General features: G+C 47.6%; 2 protein-coding genes across 6 annotated transcripts; both read left to right on the top strand.

Annotated features, from left to right (window-relative positions):
- Positions 1 to 86: 86 nt before the first annotated feature.
- znf365 (zinc finger protein 365) lies at positions 87 to 4,424 on the top strand. 4 transcript variants are annotated; one of them, XM_040177824.2, is made up of 6 exons: positions 87 to 424; positions 1,441 to 2,120; positions 2,350 to 2,650; positions 2,739 to 2,874; positions 3,270 to 3,316; positions 4,124 to 4,424. In XM_040177824.2, exons 2-6 carry the CDS (start codon positions 1,445 to 1,447, stop codon positions 4,350 to 4,352), a joined length of 1,389 nt encoding a protein of 462 aa, XP_040033758.1. In that variant the 5' UTR covers positions 87 to 424; positions 1,441 to 1,444; the 3' UTR covers positions 4,353 to 4,424. The 4 variants fall into 4 exon arrangements, with proteins under 4 accessions (XP_040033758.1, XP_040033756.1, XP_077960923.1 ...); XM_040177822.2 differs by having other exon boundaries at positions 2,739 to 2,910; XM_078104797.1 differs by having other exon boundaries at positions 105 to 590; positions 2,739 to 2,910.
- Positions 4,425 to 11,747: 7,323 nt separating this feature from the next.
- adob (2-aminoethanethiol (cysteamine) dioxygenase b) lies at positions 11,748 to 15,364 on the top strand. 2 transcript variants are annotated; one of them, XM_040177826.2, is made up of 2 exons: positions 11,748 to 12,468; positions 12,605 to 15,364. In XM_040177826.2, exons 1-2 carry the CDS (start codon positions 12,309 to 12,311, stop codon positions 13,432 to 13,434), a joined length of 990 nt encoding a protein of 329 aa, XP_040033760.2. In that variant the 5' UTR covers positions 11,748 to 12,308; the 3' UTR covers positions 13,435 to 15,364. The 2 variants fall into 2 exon arrangements, with proteins under 2 accessions (XP_040033760.2, XP_077960926.1); XM_078104800.1 differs by having other exon boundaries at positions 12,124 to 12,392.
- Positions 15,365 to 15,444: the final 80 nt, after the last annotated feature.

The raw sequence follows: 15,444 nt of genomic DNA, 5'->3' as shown, positions 1-15,444 counted from the left end.
CTCCACTGTGTGACTCCTTCTCAATCTCATATGTTTTCATCACACAATGAACCAAAACAGTCACACCTATCCGCTTTATATGTTTTATTCTGAAAGGGCCAACCGGATCCGCTGTTGTTATGATCCGTTGCTAACCTAGCGGCGGTCCACTGTGTGGCTGCTGAATGAATGACATCATGCAGGTTTATTTCGGTCTCCATCTGCGACGTGACACCGTCACACACTAACGGTCGGACGTGTGTTTAGAAGCCGCCGGTGCACACGCGACAGCAGCTTCCCGTTCACCACTCCGCGACTGTTTCCCGTGAGCTAGCAAGCTAGCGTTAGCCTCAGAGCGCGCAGCCCGGGTCGCTAACCCGCTAACGACGCCAAAGACGGGTGTGATGGATTGACCTGTTACGCGGTCGTTGAATGGACGCTGAAGGTAACGTAAACCGATCGTATCGCGTTGGTTCAGTCTGCGCTCAGCTGCTCTCCGCCCGAAGCTTTTATTCATTACGGGCAAATGAACGCGTGCCGATGTGTTGCTGCGCGGTGGCACATGTCCATTGATCGCCGTCGTGGGAATGAGGTTACGTCATACACCAAATGTAAGACAATGCACACAACTGGTGCAGAAGTTTCTCGATCAGCTGATCCCACATTGAGGCATCGCGGGAGAACTCCCGTCTGCAACTTTGAATCTGTCCGGAACAGTCTGACTCTGCGCAGTGAGGATGTGCGTCCATGAGCAGCTGATTCTTTCCCATTTCTTGCTAAATGTTGTGACCACTGCATTTATATAACGGTGTTTTGGTGCTTCCAGTTCAATCTGTTTTCTACTTAAACAGTTGTATTGCAATTGGTACTATTTTATTGGATTATAATCTGTAATGTTGTGTAGTTTGCTTCATTTGTTGACATTGTTATTTTCTAGATAAATCAATGAATAGTTTAGTCTGTGGATAATACAAAACGCTCCGTGGCGTTTGTTGTCATCAATCGTCCTGTTATGTCCGACCATCGGCCCAAAACCCCCAAATATTCAGCACATTCTCATATTATTCCATACATTAAGGGCCTCTGTGCTTGATGGATGACTAACACTGTAACTCGAGCATCAATATATTTGGTAATTATATTTTTCTTTACGGTACAGCGCAAGAAAATATGTTCAAATGACTTCTCAGCCCAAACGACAGTGAAAAACTCAAATTACATTACAGGTCATTTAGCAGACGCTTTTATCCAAAGCGACTTACATTACACTTTAAACCCGTGGCTTTTTGACATTTTTGCCCGGGGAGCAATTAGGGGTTAGGTGTCTTGCTCAGGGACACTTCGACATGGAACATGGGGCAGCCTGGAATCGAACCAACAGCCTTGTGCTTCCCGCTATGAATTAATGAATAACTAATTGCTTAGTTTACTGATGAGTTTCTTCTGTTTTCTCGGCTGCAGAGTAATGCAGCAGAAGGTGTGCTCCAGAGGTTCCGGCTCTTCCCTCTCGGAGAGCAACGAGCAGCCGTGCTGCACCTCCGCCCGCTGCGACCTCCCCTTCCGCTGCCCCCGCTGCGGCGACGCGGAGCGCTTCCGCAGCCTGGCCTCGCTCCGCGCCCACCTGGAGTACCGCCACTCCTACCGCTCGCCGGACGTGACCTCCAGCAGCGGCTTCAGCATCACCGGCAAGCTCCCCGACCCGCTGACGGCGGCCATCCCCTGGCAGGACGCCAGCCTGCCGACGCGGAGGGGGGCGCAGGGCGCGTGGCGGCCGCCCAACGTGCGCTCCCTCAGCGACAGCAGGGACAGCGGGTACCCCCACTCCTACGGCTCGGCGAGGAGACGCACCCAGAGCGTCGGGGTGGGGACGCAAGTAGAGGACGACGACGAGGAGGAGGAGGAGGACGACGACGACGATGACAATGAAGAGGAATTTGGGTCAGAAGATGAAGACGAGGACGAGGACGACGAAAGGGAAGAGAGAGATGGACGTAGAAATGAGGAGGAAATAACAATGTCCTCGAAAAAGTCAGACACGTGCCATCATCACCTCAACCACCACCGCCACCTGCCGTTCCCTCCTTCGGCACCACTCGGCCGCCCGCCGGACCCGGACCTGGACGTAGACCTGGACCTGGTCGGTGCGTTCTGGTTTACTTTCTTTCTCTACTCAGAAATGTACGTTGGCTGCTTCAGAGACATCATCACGAGGAAGCAGGACTTGTTAAAGTGAAGTAAATGCTTTTCATGCATGCAATCAGAAGAAGTAGGTCCATCTCTGCCTGTGTTTCCCGCACGTTGTGGATTATTATTACCACGTTGTATCAGGCGGCACGTCCTCTAACGCGTCTCCTTTACTGTCGCCATCAGAGCAGAGCTCGTACTCCGGCTTCGAGGCGGCGGCGGCGGTGCGGCGGCGGCTGGCCCGCATCCTGCGGGCGGCCGACAGCACCATGCAGCGCCGGCTGGCCGCGGTGAGCACGGAGCTCGCGCAGACCGACACGGAGCTCCTGTGCGAGCGCGCCCACTCGCAGCACCTGGCCCAGGAGAGGCAAGAGGTGGCGGACCGGGAGAGGTCGCTGAGCCGGCAGGTGGACGTGGCCGTCATGGTGATCGCCGCGCTGAGGGAGCAGCTCAACGCCTCGGAGAACGAGCTGGAGCGGCGAGAGAGGTGAGCGCCGCCGCGGTTATTTAGTAGTGAGGCGAGCCGCTCACCTGCTGAAGGGCTGCGCTTACATGGGTCTTGGTTCGTCTGCCAGGGAGGTGATAACCATCCAGAAGTTTTTGGAGGCGGCGGCTCGGCAGGAGACGAGCGGGAAAGTTCGCATCCAGCACTTCATCGAGGATCTGCTGAGACGCATCGCCCTGGCCGAGGAACTGGTGGAGTATTACCAGGTCAACGGCAGCCCGCAGCAGTGCAACCACTACAAGGTGCAACGAGGAGGCCGCAGTGTCCCTCATCACAGCTCGAGTCTGGCTTTCTGTGGGATAACGTTTACCTCCTACATGCATGGTTACTGCATAAAATGCATGCAGATGCATTATTACTGATTAAGAAAAAATATAATTGGTGGTAAACTGCTGTACTTCAATCAGATCCAACAATAAAATGCTGACAATAATAAAATAATCCATACTAAAGGTAACAGATAACATTGACGGGGTGAGATTAGCACTAACACTGAATTCATCCTGAACCTGAAGCTAGTTTCTGCTGGTTTGGTTTATGATCAGCGACTGCTGTCGAGTGAAACGTAACCTTTGACCTTTTTTTTTTGTCTCCCCTTCAGTACCAGCAGCCAACAGATAATGGACCTCAGAGAATCACTAAAAGCAGGTAAGTACCTCCACATTGATTCGTCCGATGTTCTGTAACAGTTCTAAAACATGAAATCTTGTAACACTGAGATCAGTTTAAACGTGTTATGAGATACATTTTGCATTCGGTCTCTATCAAATATCTATTTTGTGTTTTGCCTCCATTGAAATCGAGCCAAGCCAACATTTTCAAGTGTAAACTCCTCCACAGTGAATGTTCTGGTGTTGGGAGAGTAGAGGGTCCAAATATAACTCCTTATTATGAACTCGTAGGGATTCACTTTGTCTTCCAGCGAGCAGCAGATCAGTTTGATTTCCTTTCAAACACTAAAATGAAATGGGTTATCTCTGGACAAATTTAGCATTGAGGAATCTATTTTGGTTCCTCCAGCTGGTTCGTTTTAGATTCATCCCTCACCACTCGCTTCACACAAGACATTTGCCTGCACGAGTTTTACTTTTGTTTGAAGAAACCTGCTTTGAGGCCAGAAAAAATAATTTAGTTGTTCCAGTGGGCCGTAAAAACGTTGATTAGTTCCTCCTCTAACGGTGCAGATAAACTGCTGCGGATGTATTTCTGAATCAAAGCCAACAGCTGAAAATCCTTCATGAGGACGCTCGCGTCGTCCGTCACGTGACATTTAAGCTGCTGGAAGTACGAAAGTGTGTCGGTTCGCCTGCAATGAAAGCAGATTAAATCACTCTCATAAAATGTTCTCACCTGAGTTATTTTGTCTTTGTGTCTCTATTGTAGAGATGTGATAATACAGACATAAAAAGCTTTGCTTGTTTACGTTCATCACAACCGTCCCCACCTCGTTTCCAGGTCGGCGGGAGGTCAGCTGTCCTCCTCCGGTCTCCACGACAACAGGAGCCGCTCCTCCTCGCAGTTCGGCAGCCGTCCTCCGTCCTGCAAAGCGGGCGGCGGGGAGCGGGAGCGCGAGCGGGAGCGCCGCGAGCGTCTGGCCCAGTCGTCCAGGCTGTTCTGCCGACCCGAACACCGGGACGACATCTGGAACCACCAGCGGCGCCGGTCGGCCGGGTACGAGGCGTAGAACTCAAGAATCACCAGGGGGAGACGGCCGGTCAGCGAGTAAAAAAACGTCAATAAAAAAAAATAAAAAAAAGAGGCGGGCGGTTATTCCAGTGTGTTAATCTGTGGAAAAGTACAGAAAGGTCACATTCACGTCGAGTGGTCAGTTTATTTATCTGCTTCTTTTTAAAACATCTCCTTGCTGAATGTTATTCGTTCTGTACTGATGCACGCAGCTCTTAATGCTTTATTAACACTGACCTGTTTTGGCTAACGTCTCTAAACTCGCTATGATCTTCTTCTTTTTTTTAAAATATATATCATTTTCTTAATTATAAACTTTTATAAACCCAATTTGTTTAGTAAAAGTCTTTTATAGTCAAATAATAAGAAACTAAGGAGTAATATTACACTTTAGTGTGAATGTCAGCAGCTTTATTTCGGCATTCTGATCCTGAGTGAGAGAATTCACACAAAACTCTGTTCACAGTAACGACCACTGCAGACAGGGTGACGTATGCAATGCATAACTACTATTACTGCACGACCACGTATTCAAGTACACAACACTATATCATGAGAATATTCTACTTCCAGCACTCTGTTGTTGAATACTTTGTACTTTTCCACAGATTATGATACTAAAATATGTTGCACTGGGTTTCAGCGGGTTGTGAGTGTGGTTTAACATTACGCATAGATTGATGACCGTTTGTAGATTTTTGTATTATTTGTCAGCACAAATCACAGTGTCCATTGCAGTGTAAAACTTCAGGTAAAAATATGCTTGTCGTTAAATTTTGTAGAAGCTCTGTGTGATGTTGACGACATGTTTATGTCCCGGTTCTCCCTCCCGCCAAAAAAAACACTTATCTGACCTCCGTCCGTGCTCGTGAGGCCAAACGGTCGTGGTTGTCGAGCTCCACGTGTCAAAGCCGTGCACACGGCGCAAAGGAGAAGCTGGTTTTATACAGAACTCGGATGGAGCATAAGCTCACGCATTAGATTTAACAGTGTCGTGTAACATTAAATGCTACTGTTAGCAGGTCGGCTAGCTCGCGGCCCACAGTTCTAACCGACCGCCGAGGTGATTCTGAGGCTTTCCGCACGTATTTCTCCACTGAGTGGAAGACCGGCGCTGCATCTTGTCTTGGTTTGTGCGCTCTGTTGCATTTTGGGATAACTGTTAAAAGGGAAAACACTTAAGTGGACAGGTTTGTTTTTTAAACTTTCAGCTTCAGCCTTTCGGCCTCTCATTTGGTTTGTGAAGCACAGACAGGAGTTGACACCAGATTCGGGTCAATAAACTGCATTTAATTCTCTGCTTTGGTTTTCAGAAAGTGTCAAATGGTAAATGGACGTGCGTGAGGAGTCTGATGACTGATCATAGAGGCATGATGGGTTTCTTTCTGTCGTTTAAAGTCCAAATCGCACCCATCAACCCGTTTAGGATTTGTAGAATATTCCAGCTTCCTTTAAAGGAATCTGTTTTGTTAAAGGTTTGCCGTCTTTGCCAGAGTAACCTACAGAGACGGATATCGGTTTGATCTCAGTGTGTCCGCTATGCGTTAGCCTAGCTTAGCACAAAGACTGAAGGTGAAACGTTTAGAGGATTCCGTAGGAACCAATGGGCTTGGAGGAGAACACGCCACACACATAACAAATGTAACGTTACCGTTTAACTACCACTGAAGAGATTTAAAGTCGCCCTCATTCCCACAGAAACGGGTGGAGATCCTCCGATCACAAATGAAGGACGTCGTATCAACGCTTTCATCCAAAGTGACTTCCAGTGCCACGAACAGTTAATTGCAGTAAACTACGAGGCTCTCGTGCGACGGGTCCTTCTGTGCGGTCCGTTTACACCTCGTTTTTTGCACTCATCCAGTGAGAAGAATGTAAACTTCAAAGACGGTATTCGGTGTCTTCGCTGTCGTTGGTTTAGGTTTCGTTGGCCGTGTTGGTGGATATTTTGTATACAAAGCTATAATGTGTCGTCAAGTGGAAGTAGTAGTCCTACAGTACTTTGACCCGCTAGAACTGTTCTCTGGGTCTCAAACACAAACCGCGTTTCTTTTTTCTGGTCTATAAAGGGGTCAATATTCCTGAGATTACATCTGGTAAATTCCTCACGATGAAGAATTCTTGTCTTATTTTATTAGACTGATGTATTGAAGTTTCAGTGATACCTGATATCATACATTCGTCTAAATGTGTGTAGATTAATCCAGAGATCCGTCGTGTGATCAGAGTCTGAGTCTTTTAGCACTTTGTGAATGTGTTCCTGCTGCTGTCAGTTAAAAAAAAAAAAAAAAAGAGAGTCATGTAGCAAACCTGCGTTCCCTGCATGCGTCGTAGAGAAACCCGCCTTCTCCAGCAGGAATCCTCCAGAGGAAACCAGCTTCCTCACATCCAGACAGCAGACCGGCTGTGACCTCCGCTGGTCGAATAGTAAAACCTTCAATGATTGTGACTGTTTTTTTTTCAATGCAAACAGCAGCAGAACTCTAGAGAGGTGTGTGTGTGTGTGTGTGTGTGTGTGTGTGTGTGTGTGTGTGTGTGTGTGTGTGTGTGTGTGTGTGTGTGTGTGTGTGTGTGAACGCGTGTGTGTGTGCGCGCGGTGCTTTAAGATCGTACTGATTTATGTTGTGTCAAATTGTTGGTGGAAGATGCATGAGGCAGCACTACTACTACTACTACTACATATGTGGCTGTTGTGTAACTGTGAAAGCATGCTTCATATGTAGCAAAAAAAGCAAAGTACTTATACTGTTATCATGTACTACTGTGTGTACTTTTGTAGCAGAGCGGGGTCTATTTTAACGGTGCCGTATTCGAAGGACAGTTGCACTAAACCGACAGCGAGCACGTTGGACTGTGTGACGGGGACGTGTTGTAAAGAGGACAATCAGCAGGGTTCATGCACACGAGGGGAAAAGTTCTTCCTTGTACTTGTGTGTTTTGGGATGTTTTTAGGAAAGTGTGCTCTGAAATGGAGAGAAACATAAACCGAACCAGTATATTAGGACTGCGGTGTTTGTTAGTTGGATTAGGACACTACTACCTTTGTTGTCGGTAGAGATTAAAGTTTTTTGTTGTTGTAATAAAGTGCCCCCCCCCCCCCCTTCTCCCCCTGTTGGATATCCTTCAGTTCCTCATGTCTGTCCGTAGGGATTTCCTTTTGCAGAAGTGATCTCTCGTTTTGTGCCTTCACTGAAATTGTCTGTGTAACAGTTTAAAATGCAATACTGTGAAGAACTGGAATACTTTTTATGTTGAAAATCGTCCGTCTGTCTCGTAACCATCGACGATTAAAGAACAAACGTGGCACCGAGTTTCCCACCGTGTTTGTTTTCGGGGTTTTTTCCACGTATTGTGAAATGTAATGCCCCCCCCCCCAACAGGATGCACCCGCAGGTCAGCGCCTAAATGTCCTCAGTGGGACCGCAGTGCTCACAGATGGCCACTTGATGTCTCCGTCCCGCTGACGGAGGCTCTGCACCGCTCACACACGATGAACTCCATCACTGCGACGTGTTGAGAAGAGGAAGCGGCCGCGGCTCAAGCCGCTCTCTCTCTCCTCCTGTTGAGCAGCTATTGATGTAACTTTTCATCATGCTGTCTGATAATGTGCTCCGGTATCCCTGTAGAGAATGTCAAGAATGTGTATTATGGGGAGTGAGGTCTTTTATTTTGGTAAAATGCAAAGAAACACACAACCCGCATGATGGTGATGACAATCTCTCTGCTGGCTGTTTTTTACCATCATCTTATAATATGACACACGTGTAGGTTTGATTCAGAGTGGTTAGATTTATTGTAATTAATGTGGGTATATTCAACATTACAGCACGTAAGGACCGAAATGGTAACAAACTGCAAGATGGGAAAAATGTGGTATTTTTAACTGTAAAAATCAGAGCTCATCAAACTGATATTGAAGTTAAATTAAAAAATAAACTGATGGATTATGTAACATTTCTGATAATTGGAGAAATCAGGGTTTTTGGATTCATCCTCTTAGAGACATTTCTAATCTACTGTATTTCCACTTGTATTCCTTGTGCTTTTAGTCAGCTCGGCCAGCAAATAGTTAAATGTTCCTGATTTTCAAACGCATGCATGTTTTCATATCGCCCGAAGTTGGCTGGGATGGACTCCAGCCCCCCCGCAACCCTGTGTGCAGGATAAGCGGTTTGACAATGGATGGATGGATGGATGCATGTTTTCATTTGCTGTTTCTTTTTGGGCCTCTTTCATCGGGGCCTCTGTGCATTGGGACAAACGTAGCGGCGAGGGTGGAAATCAGGAATCTGAAATGCCTCGTCGTGTTGTGCAGCAGCGAGTCAATAAATACTGCCGGCTGCTGTTGATCTTTCATGGAGAGAGTCAGCGCGATAACGCGGCGCCTTGACGTCACGCAGCGCTCTCGGCCCCCGCGCTTTGACGTCGGACAATCTCTGCAGAGCACACTGTTTTTCTGGAACAGTCACGCAGCCGTATCAGCGCGAGCATCTACAGATTGTCGCCCCTGCGCAGGCCCGGGCCGCCGTCCGAGGCCATGTGGGCCGCAGATAACAGGTTTCTGCAGGCAGAGACACAACAGCTGACGTGGAAACCACACACGGGGCCGAGGCGTCGTGGTCGTATGTGGAAGGAGATTATGCATAGAGCTTGTTTTTTAATCCAAAAACAACAACAGGAGCAGTTTGTGTGAGAATTCACTGTTCTACATTTGATTTTATACGTCAAAGGCTTGAATTCTGGCGCGATTAACGGCCCAACTGTGGTGAGTTTTTTTGTGGGATGAGCTCCGCGTCCAGAGTACCTCTCCGGGGTCACACTGGATGTCGGGAGCTGCATGTGAAGCTCCCCTGTGGGACTCTCGGTTCTCCGGATCCAGTTTCCTGTCTATACCCTGCGGACCAGAGCCTCTGTCACAAAACACATTTGGATCCACTCAAGTTGAAGTGTCTGAGGGACAACGGCACGCAAACCCCCGAGTAGCCTCGTTGAGATTCCAGCGCCACGTGATCGGGAGAATCTCGTCTGTGAGGCTGATGGATGATCTGAACCGTCTCTATGAAGATCACGGTTACAAGGATCCTCTTTACCTCGGTCGCCCCGAGGCCGTGAAACCAGTTTTTATATTTATCACATCAGCTAATCATTGTGCGCTGCATTCAAAAGGTTTTGTGGCTAATTGTTGATGATTTGTTAGATGCAGGAAGTTCTTTTTGACTGGAAGAAGAAGAGAGGTGTGTTTTAATGTGATCAATCAATCCTCATTTCTCGCGGTCTCTTTCTCGTTTTTTTTCATGCGACTGGGGCGAGATGCTGTGAATCTTTATTTTATTAAACGGCTACCGACCTCACGTCTGCAGGCCAATGGGAAGACAGCAGGGTCCTCGGTGCTGACATGCATCACTTAAGTATTAAAGGAGAAGGATTTACTGTTGCCTTTTAAACTCAGTTTTTACCAGCCGACGAGGCGAACCTTCCCACGCTCGGCTCGGTCCGATGGGGCGTCGCCGCAACTCGAATCCTTCTGTTCGGCCTGGAGTCTTTTTGACAATAAGCACGTAAATCTGAGGTCGATTTGAGCAGCTTAGCTCGGATGATGCGGTGAGTAAATGTTTGTCGCACGTAAACACATTTGTTCAGAGTTCCATGACGGACACTAAACGGGAAGAGTTTGATTGACGGATGGATCTTACAATCACCTGCGACGCATCTTTTTATCTTGAGATGTTGATGAAAAAACCAACCGCGTGGCGCTAACAACAGATGTGTACTCCAGATGTTGATCTGAGAGAAGCTCTCCTCCTTCGGCAGATAAATGGGGGAAAGAAACGGTCCAGGCGTTTCTGTGTGGAGGAACGAGGAAAAATACTAGAAAAGGTTAAAAAGCCATGTCCAAAAAGAAGATCCAGGCCCACATGAGCACAGCTAGGCCTTGGAGTTCAATCGCATGCTCGCTAATACAGTCCAGTGGGCCTCCAACAAGTGGTCAATGTGCACATTCTTTCTCTGCAGTGAAAAGCTAGAAACCAAGCAGATGAACCACTGGAAGTCCCTTCTGTATGGATTTTGTCCCCCATCACCTACCTCGCTGACAGCCGGCGACGCCGGTTTGTGATGTTGTTATGGGAACGTGACTTTTGTGTTTAACACAGAGTTGACATCAAAGTGACATTGAGACTACTTACATGATAGCAAACCTCGAAAAGAGTCTTCAGTTTACACACAACAACATACACAGCTTCTGCTGTTTACTGTTGTGTTATAAATATACACGGCGCTGTGTGTCTGTGTGTGTGTGTGTTTTGTTTGGCCCGACAGCCTGTTGCTGCGCAATAATTCATCCTGTTTATTTAATTTGGAGGACGTCCTGCACAGGGCTTCCTCAGTTTGGCTCCACATCGGGTCTAAAAACGTCCGAGGCCTGAATCACGCCGTCTATTTTCAGCCCGCCTTCACTTCCCACCCAAAAAACCCCCGACTTGATGCTTCGAGGAGAACCGCACGACACGCGCAGACTGCACAACAACCCAAACACACACACTCGCACACACACACACTCACAAGGCCCCGGGGTCACATTGTGAGTAGGTGGGTGTCAAAACCGATCGGGCTGAAAACTGTGGAGCTGAAGGGGAAGTGAGGAGGTGAGCTGAGCGGGTGACAGAGACAGTCCGTGTCCTCACGATCACTTAAATTCATTTAAATTATATTTGCATCATTATGTGTGCACGTTGTAGCTGTAAATAATGGATTGTCAGGTTAAAATAGTTTTAGTTAATCTCTGGAAGATTGCTACAACGACACATAATACCTGCACCAAGAGTTTAAGTTTGCAACCGTAATCAGATTGCCGTCGCCAATTTTATAAACCGTATCACTGGATTAGTTCCAACGTTTGGCAGAATCGTCCAATACACTGGGGACAAACGCACAATCTGATGACTTTGACCACCGGGTTTAATTGTGTCCACGTCACACCAGTTCTCAAATAAATCAAAAGTAGGCCGACAAATTCCCCCAAACAAATCTGTTTTATAGGTTGATTTTCCATGAAGTAGGCGGCCATCTCTCTCTTTTTATGAGCGTGTGTGTGGGTGGGTGTTTCCCAGCAGAAAGATGTCCAAATAAACGGCCTACGTCTTTATATTGAAATGCCAAACACGGATGCCACAACAAGTGAGTCACGCTCACATAGATGAGTCATTGTTCATCTTGTGGGGACATAAGTGTGGTTCTGTTCCTCAAGGATGCAAAAATGTTAGTGTTTTATTATACTGAACTTTCAGTTGAATTAGTGTTGGATAAGCAGCCAAGCGACCTTTCGACCTCAAACAGCTGGAGAGTTTCAGGCCAAAAACTGATGGACAAAGAAGAACATACACTTCTGGGTGGTATTATTTTAAACATTTAATTTAATGTGTGTTCTATTGCATAATGATATATCTTATAGTACTGGATGAGAATTGTTGATAAATGAATGTGTATCTTTTTTAATGAAAGCTCTTGTTGAGCTTCAAATGTTCACATTTGTGTTGGTTTATTTTGTGTTAATACAGCTGAGAAAAAAGTAATTTATCCCACCGCAGACAACCGGTTTGTGATACAAAAAATCTATGAATACGGCGACACCTTCACAAGTAGAACCATGATGCTCAAAGTGGAGTAAAATGGTAAAAAGCAGGGGAGAGGGCGTGACCCGCCCCTCGCCTCTGATTGGTTAGTGGTCATTGCCGTTAGTCGGTTGAGCCAATCACAGGTTGCCTTGCCTTCTCCACCCACGGAACTGAGCCTGGTGCGGACGTGTGTGACAGTTATTCAAAAATGGCCTTGAAGTCGATATGACTGAAGGTTGACTGAGTCGAATTCTGACTGAAAATCACGCGCACGGATACATGTCTCCATATATTCCGTTTGAGTCGTTTTTCTCAATTGTCAACAAACGAAGGAAACGCGGATGAGCCGCCACATTAAAGGGAATAAATCGGACTGTGGGCGATGGAAGCGTCTGGCTGAGCAGAGAGAAGGACACAGAGCCGAGGTCTCCCTCCGTCACCATTTTACACTTTCATATCGTGGTTATACAAGTGTGAAGCCTCTGTTGGCGAATTACTTAGGTAACATATTGTATTTCTTTGCTCGATGCAATTGGGTTGTTTTGATTTTTATTGATGAAAATCGTTCCATCAAAATGCTATATGAAGAATTCCCGCTGAGTGAGCCATCCGACTAATAGACGATCTTTGTCACTAGCTAACGAGCTACCGCTAACCGTGGCAACAAGTGGACACCGCGCCGTTCCTCGCTCCGGTATGATGCCAGGCGAAAGCAACATGACCTCCATCGTGCACAAAATCGCCCGGCAGGCACTCGTCACCTTCAGGAGCCCGCCTCGGGTCGGCGAGGAGGCCGCGAAGTCCTTCCTGGAGAACCAGAGCAAGCTGAAGAGTCTGATGACGGAAGTGCGCGCGGCGGACCTGAAGCTAGCGCCGCGGCGGGGCGGCGGCGACGACAGCCCGCCCGCCGCGTCCCCCGCGCTCCCCTACCAGCACGCCGGGCCGCCGGTCACCTACATGCACATCTGCGAGACGGACCAGTTCAGCATGGGGGTGTTCCTGCTGAAGAGCGGCGCCTCCATCCCGCTGCACGACCACCCGGGGATGCACGGCATGCTGAAAGTCATGTACGGCAAGGTCAGGATCAGCTGCTTCGACCGGGCGGAGCGACCCGCCGGCGGCCCGCAGGAGGCGCCCCCGCCGCCCCCGGCCCCGCCGGGCGCTCTGCTGCGCTCCGTGCTGCGCTCCTCCGAGGAGTACACGGAGGAGAGCGGCCCGTGCGTCCTCTCGCCCGACCGGGACAACCTGCACCGGATCGACGCCGTGGACGGCCCCACGGCGTTCATGGACATCCTGGCCCCGCCGTACGACCCGGACGACGGCAGAGACTGTCACTACTACAAGGTCCTGACGGAGGCGGAGGACACGGAGCAGAAGGAGAAGGAGGTCTGGCTCGTGGAGATCTCGCAGCCGCCGGGCTTCTGGTGCGGAGGGGAGCCGTACCCGGGCCCGGAGGTGTGCCTCTGATCTGTGGCCGACCTGACGATTCATCCACGTGAAGACTTTGTGATCCGTTCCCGAAGAGAAGCCACAGCACACGACACAGGTGACCTCATTGTTAGGTGGTGCAAACAGGGCGATCCTGAGGTGAAATATAAGGACTTGAGTTTCCGTTTTAATTTTAGCCCACATGACATTGGAGGCTGAGGCTTTGCTAAAACAACAACCTGCTCTACTGTGATCCCCTCCGTGTGTCTGTTGAGCAGCAAAGAAACACCTTTCATGTATTTCTTTCACACCCAAAAAGAAACCACAACCAATGGGTTGGTGATGCATTTGCTTCTACTTCCTAATTCTCCGATGTTGTGAAAGTTTGACACCGTGTTCTCTAAAATATGTTGGATGAAACATGAGAAGGCATTCGATGAGTTGCCGCTGTAAGAAAGGAGCAAGGACCTGGTGTTGAGGTCGTGTGGTGCTTTGCAACTGAAGGCCGGTATATCTCCCCCCAAAAAACTTGATTTAGCTTAATTAAAGGTGGTTTTGTTGTGTGAACCATTGTTAATCAGATGAAGGGTAGAGGTGTTTAAAAAAGCACCATAATTGGAGCCACAATCACTGCTAAAATAGACCCTTTGAAATATTTTTGCAGAAGAAATGCCAAATTGATGATGATGATGCTGCATTCAAGTGCATGCAGGAAGTCTACGGCTTGCATGCAGGTCGAATGAGAAGGCTTCATGGTCACGTTGTGCATTCAATCCTCTTTTTCTCACCTTTCAAATACACAACATGTCAGCTTTTAGTATTGCATGAAGTTCCCCCTTTAGAGCTAGAGTATTTATTTACAATGTGGCGTCACGCTAACGGTGGCTGTCCGTTGCATGAGGGATGCAATGCTCCACCAGTGAAACCATGAATGCTCGAGTTATAATCCAGGCTTCTGACTGCAGCACTGAAAGTAAGTGTCCCAAGTCGAGCAGAGTTGAGTCTCCTCTGTGGAATTTGCCCCCGAGACCAAAGAGGGACTTGTGTCCGTGTCTTTCTGAGCGTCTTCCCGCTTCAGGCTGCGTGGCGTTTAGTTCCAGTTGGATTAACCTGAATCTTCAGGTGTCTTTCTGAAGACTGTTGTGTTTAAAACTGTGGGCTGTTTGTTTTGTTTTGTTTGGTTGGATCTTGATCTGTTTAGTCATTTGTTTAGCTGGCTGGTTTTCAGGAGACCGTTTTGAAGGATCGGTACGAAGCTTCTCAGCACAAAGTGTGACGTTGGTTACCACGAAAAAGAGAGCTTTTCACTATTTGGCCCCAGTGTAAAATAAAATAAAAAGATGTCAGCATGATTACAATTTCCATGAATGAGGAATGCAAGGTGAAAGTGAGGGTTTGGGTTCCTGGTGTTCCAAGATTTCCAGCTCAGCAGCAAAGAAATGAAGCTTAAAGTAACGACGTGGTTCAATGTAAAGGTTTTGTTCAATAATAAATGATACTTCTATATGGTGGCAAAGCTCTTGCAGAACAACTCAAATCTCTGTTTAAAAATGGGACCGTTTGGACATTTTGGATTAGTTGGATTAACGGCTTCATAATCTGATGGGGGGGGGAAAGTACGTTTCTGCAATGTTTCGATTTGAGAGCTGTGAGCGAGCGTCGTATAGCGTGCTATATGTTGTATCACTGTGGGAATAAAGGCTGTAGGCGACAAGTCTAATTGGCTGATGTTTCATCCACTGAAGCCTGTCCGGAATCTAATGTGCGCTAAACGATCAGCAACTGAATCCATTTATTTTGCCTCCGGCGAAAGTTTTCTGTCTATTTGTATGAAATGTGATTAAAGAAAGCAAACAACCATGACCGTTTAAATACATTTCATTTTGATTCAACGTGTTTTGGTGACGTTGCCTGTTCCGCATTGAATAAAGTTGTTGATGGTTTTTTTTAATAAAATGTAATTTTCAAACTAGATCTCTTCTTTAGCAGGTTACTGAAGCTGACTGGAGGTCAAATCTGTGTCTATATTGGGAGTTTCAGATGGAAAGA

This window comes from Gasterosteus aculeatus, chromosome 6 (assembly GCF_964276395.1).
Source record: "Gasterosteus aculeatus chromosome 6, fGasAcu3.hap1.1, whole genome shotgun sequence".
NCBI classification, from domain to species: domain Eukaryota; kingdom Metazoa; phylum Chordata; class Actinopteri; order Perciformes; family Gasterosteidae; genus Gasterosteus; species Gasterosteus aculeatus.
This window is presented reverse-complemented; position numbering and strand designations above follow the sequence as displayed.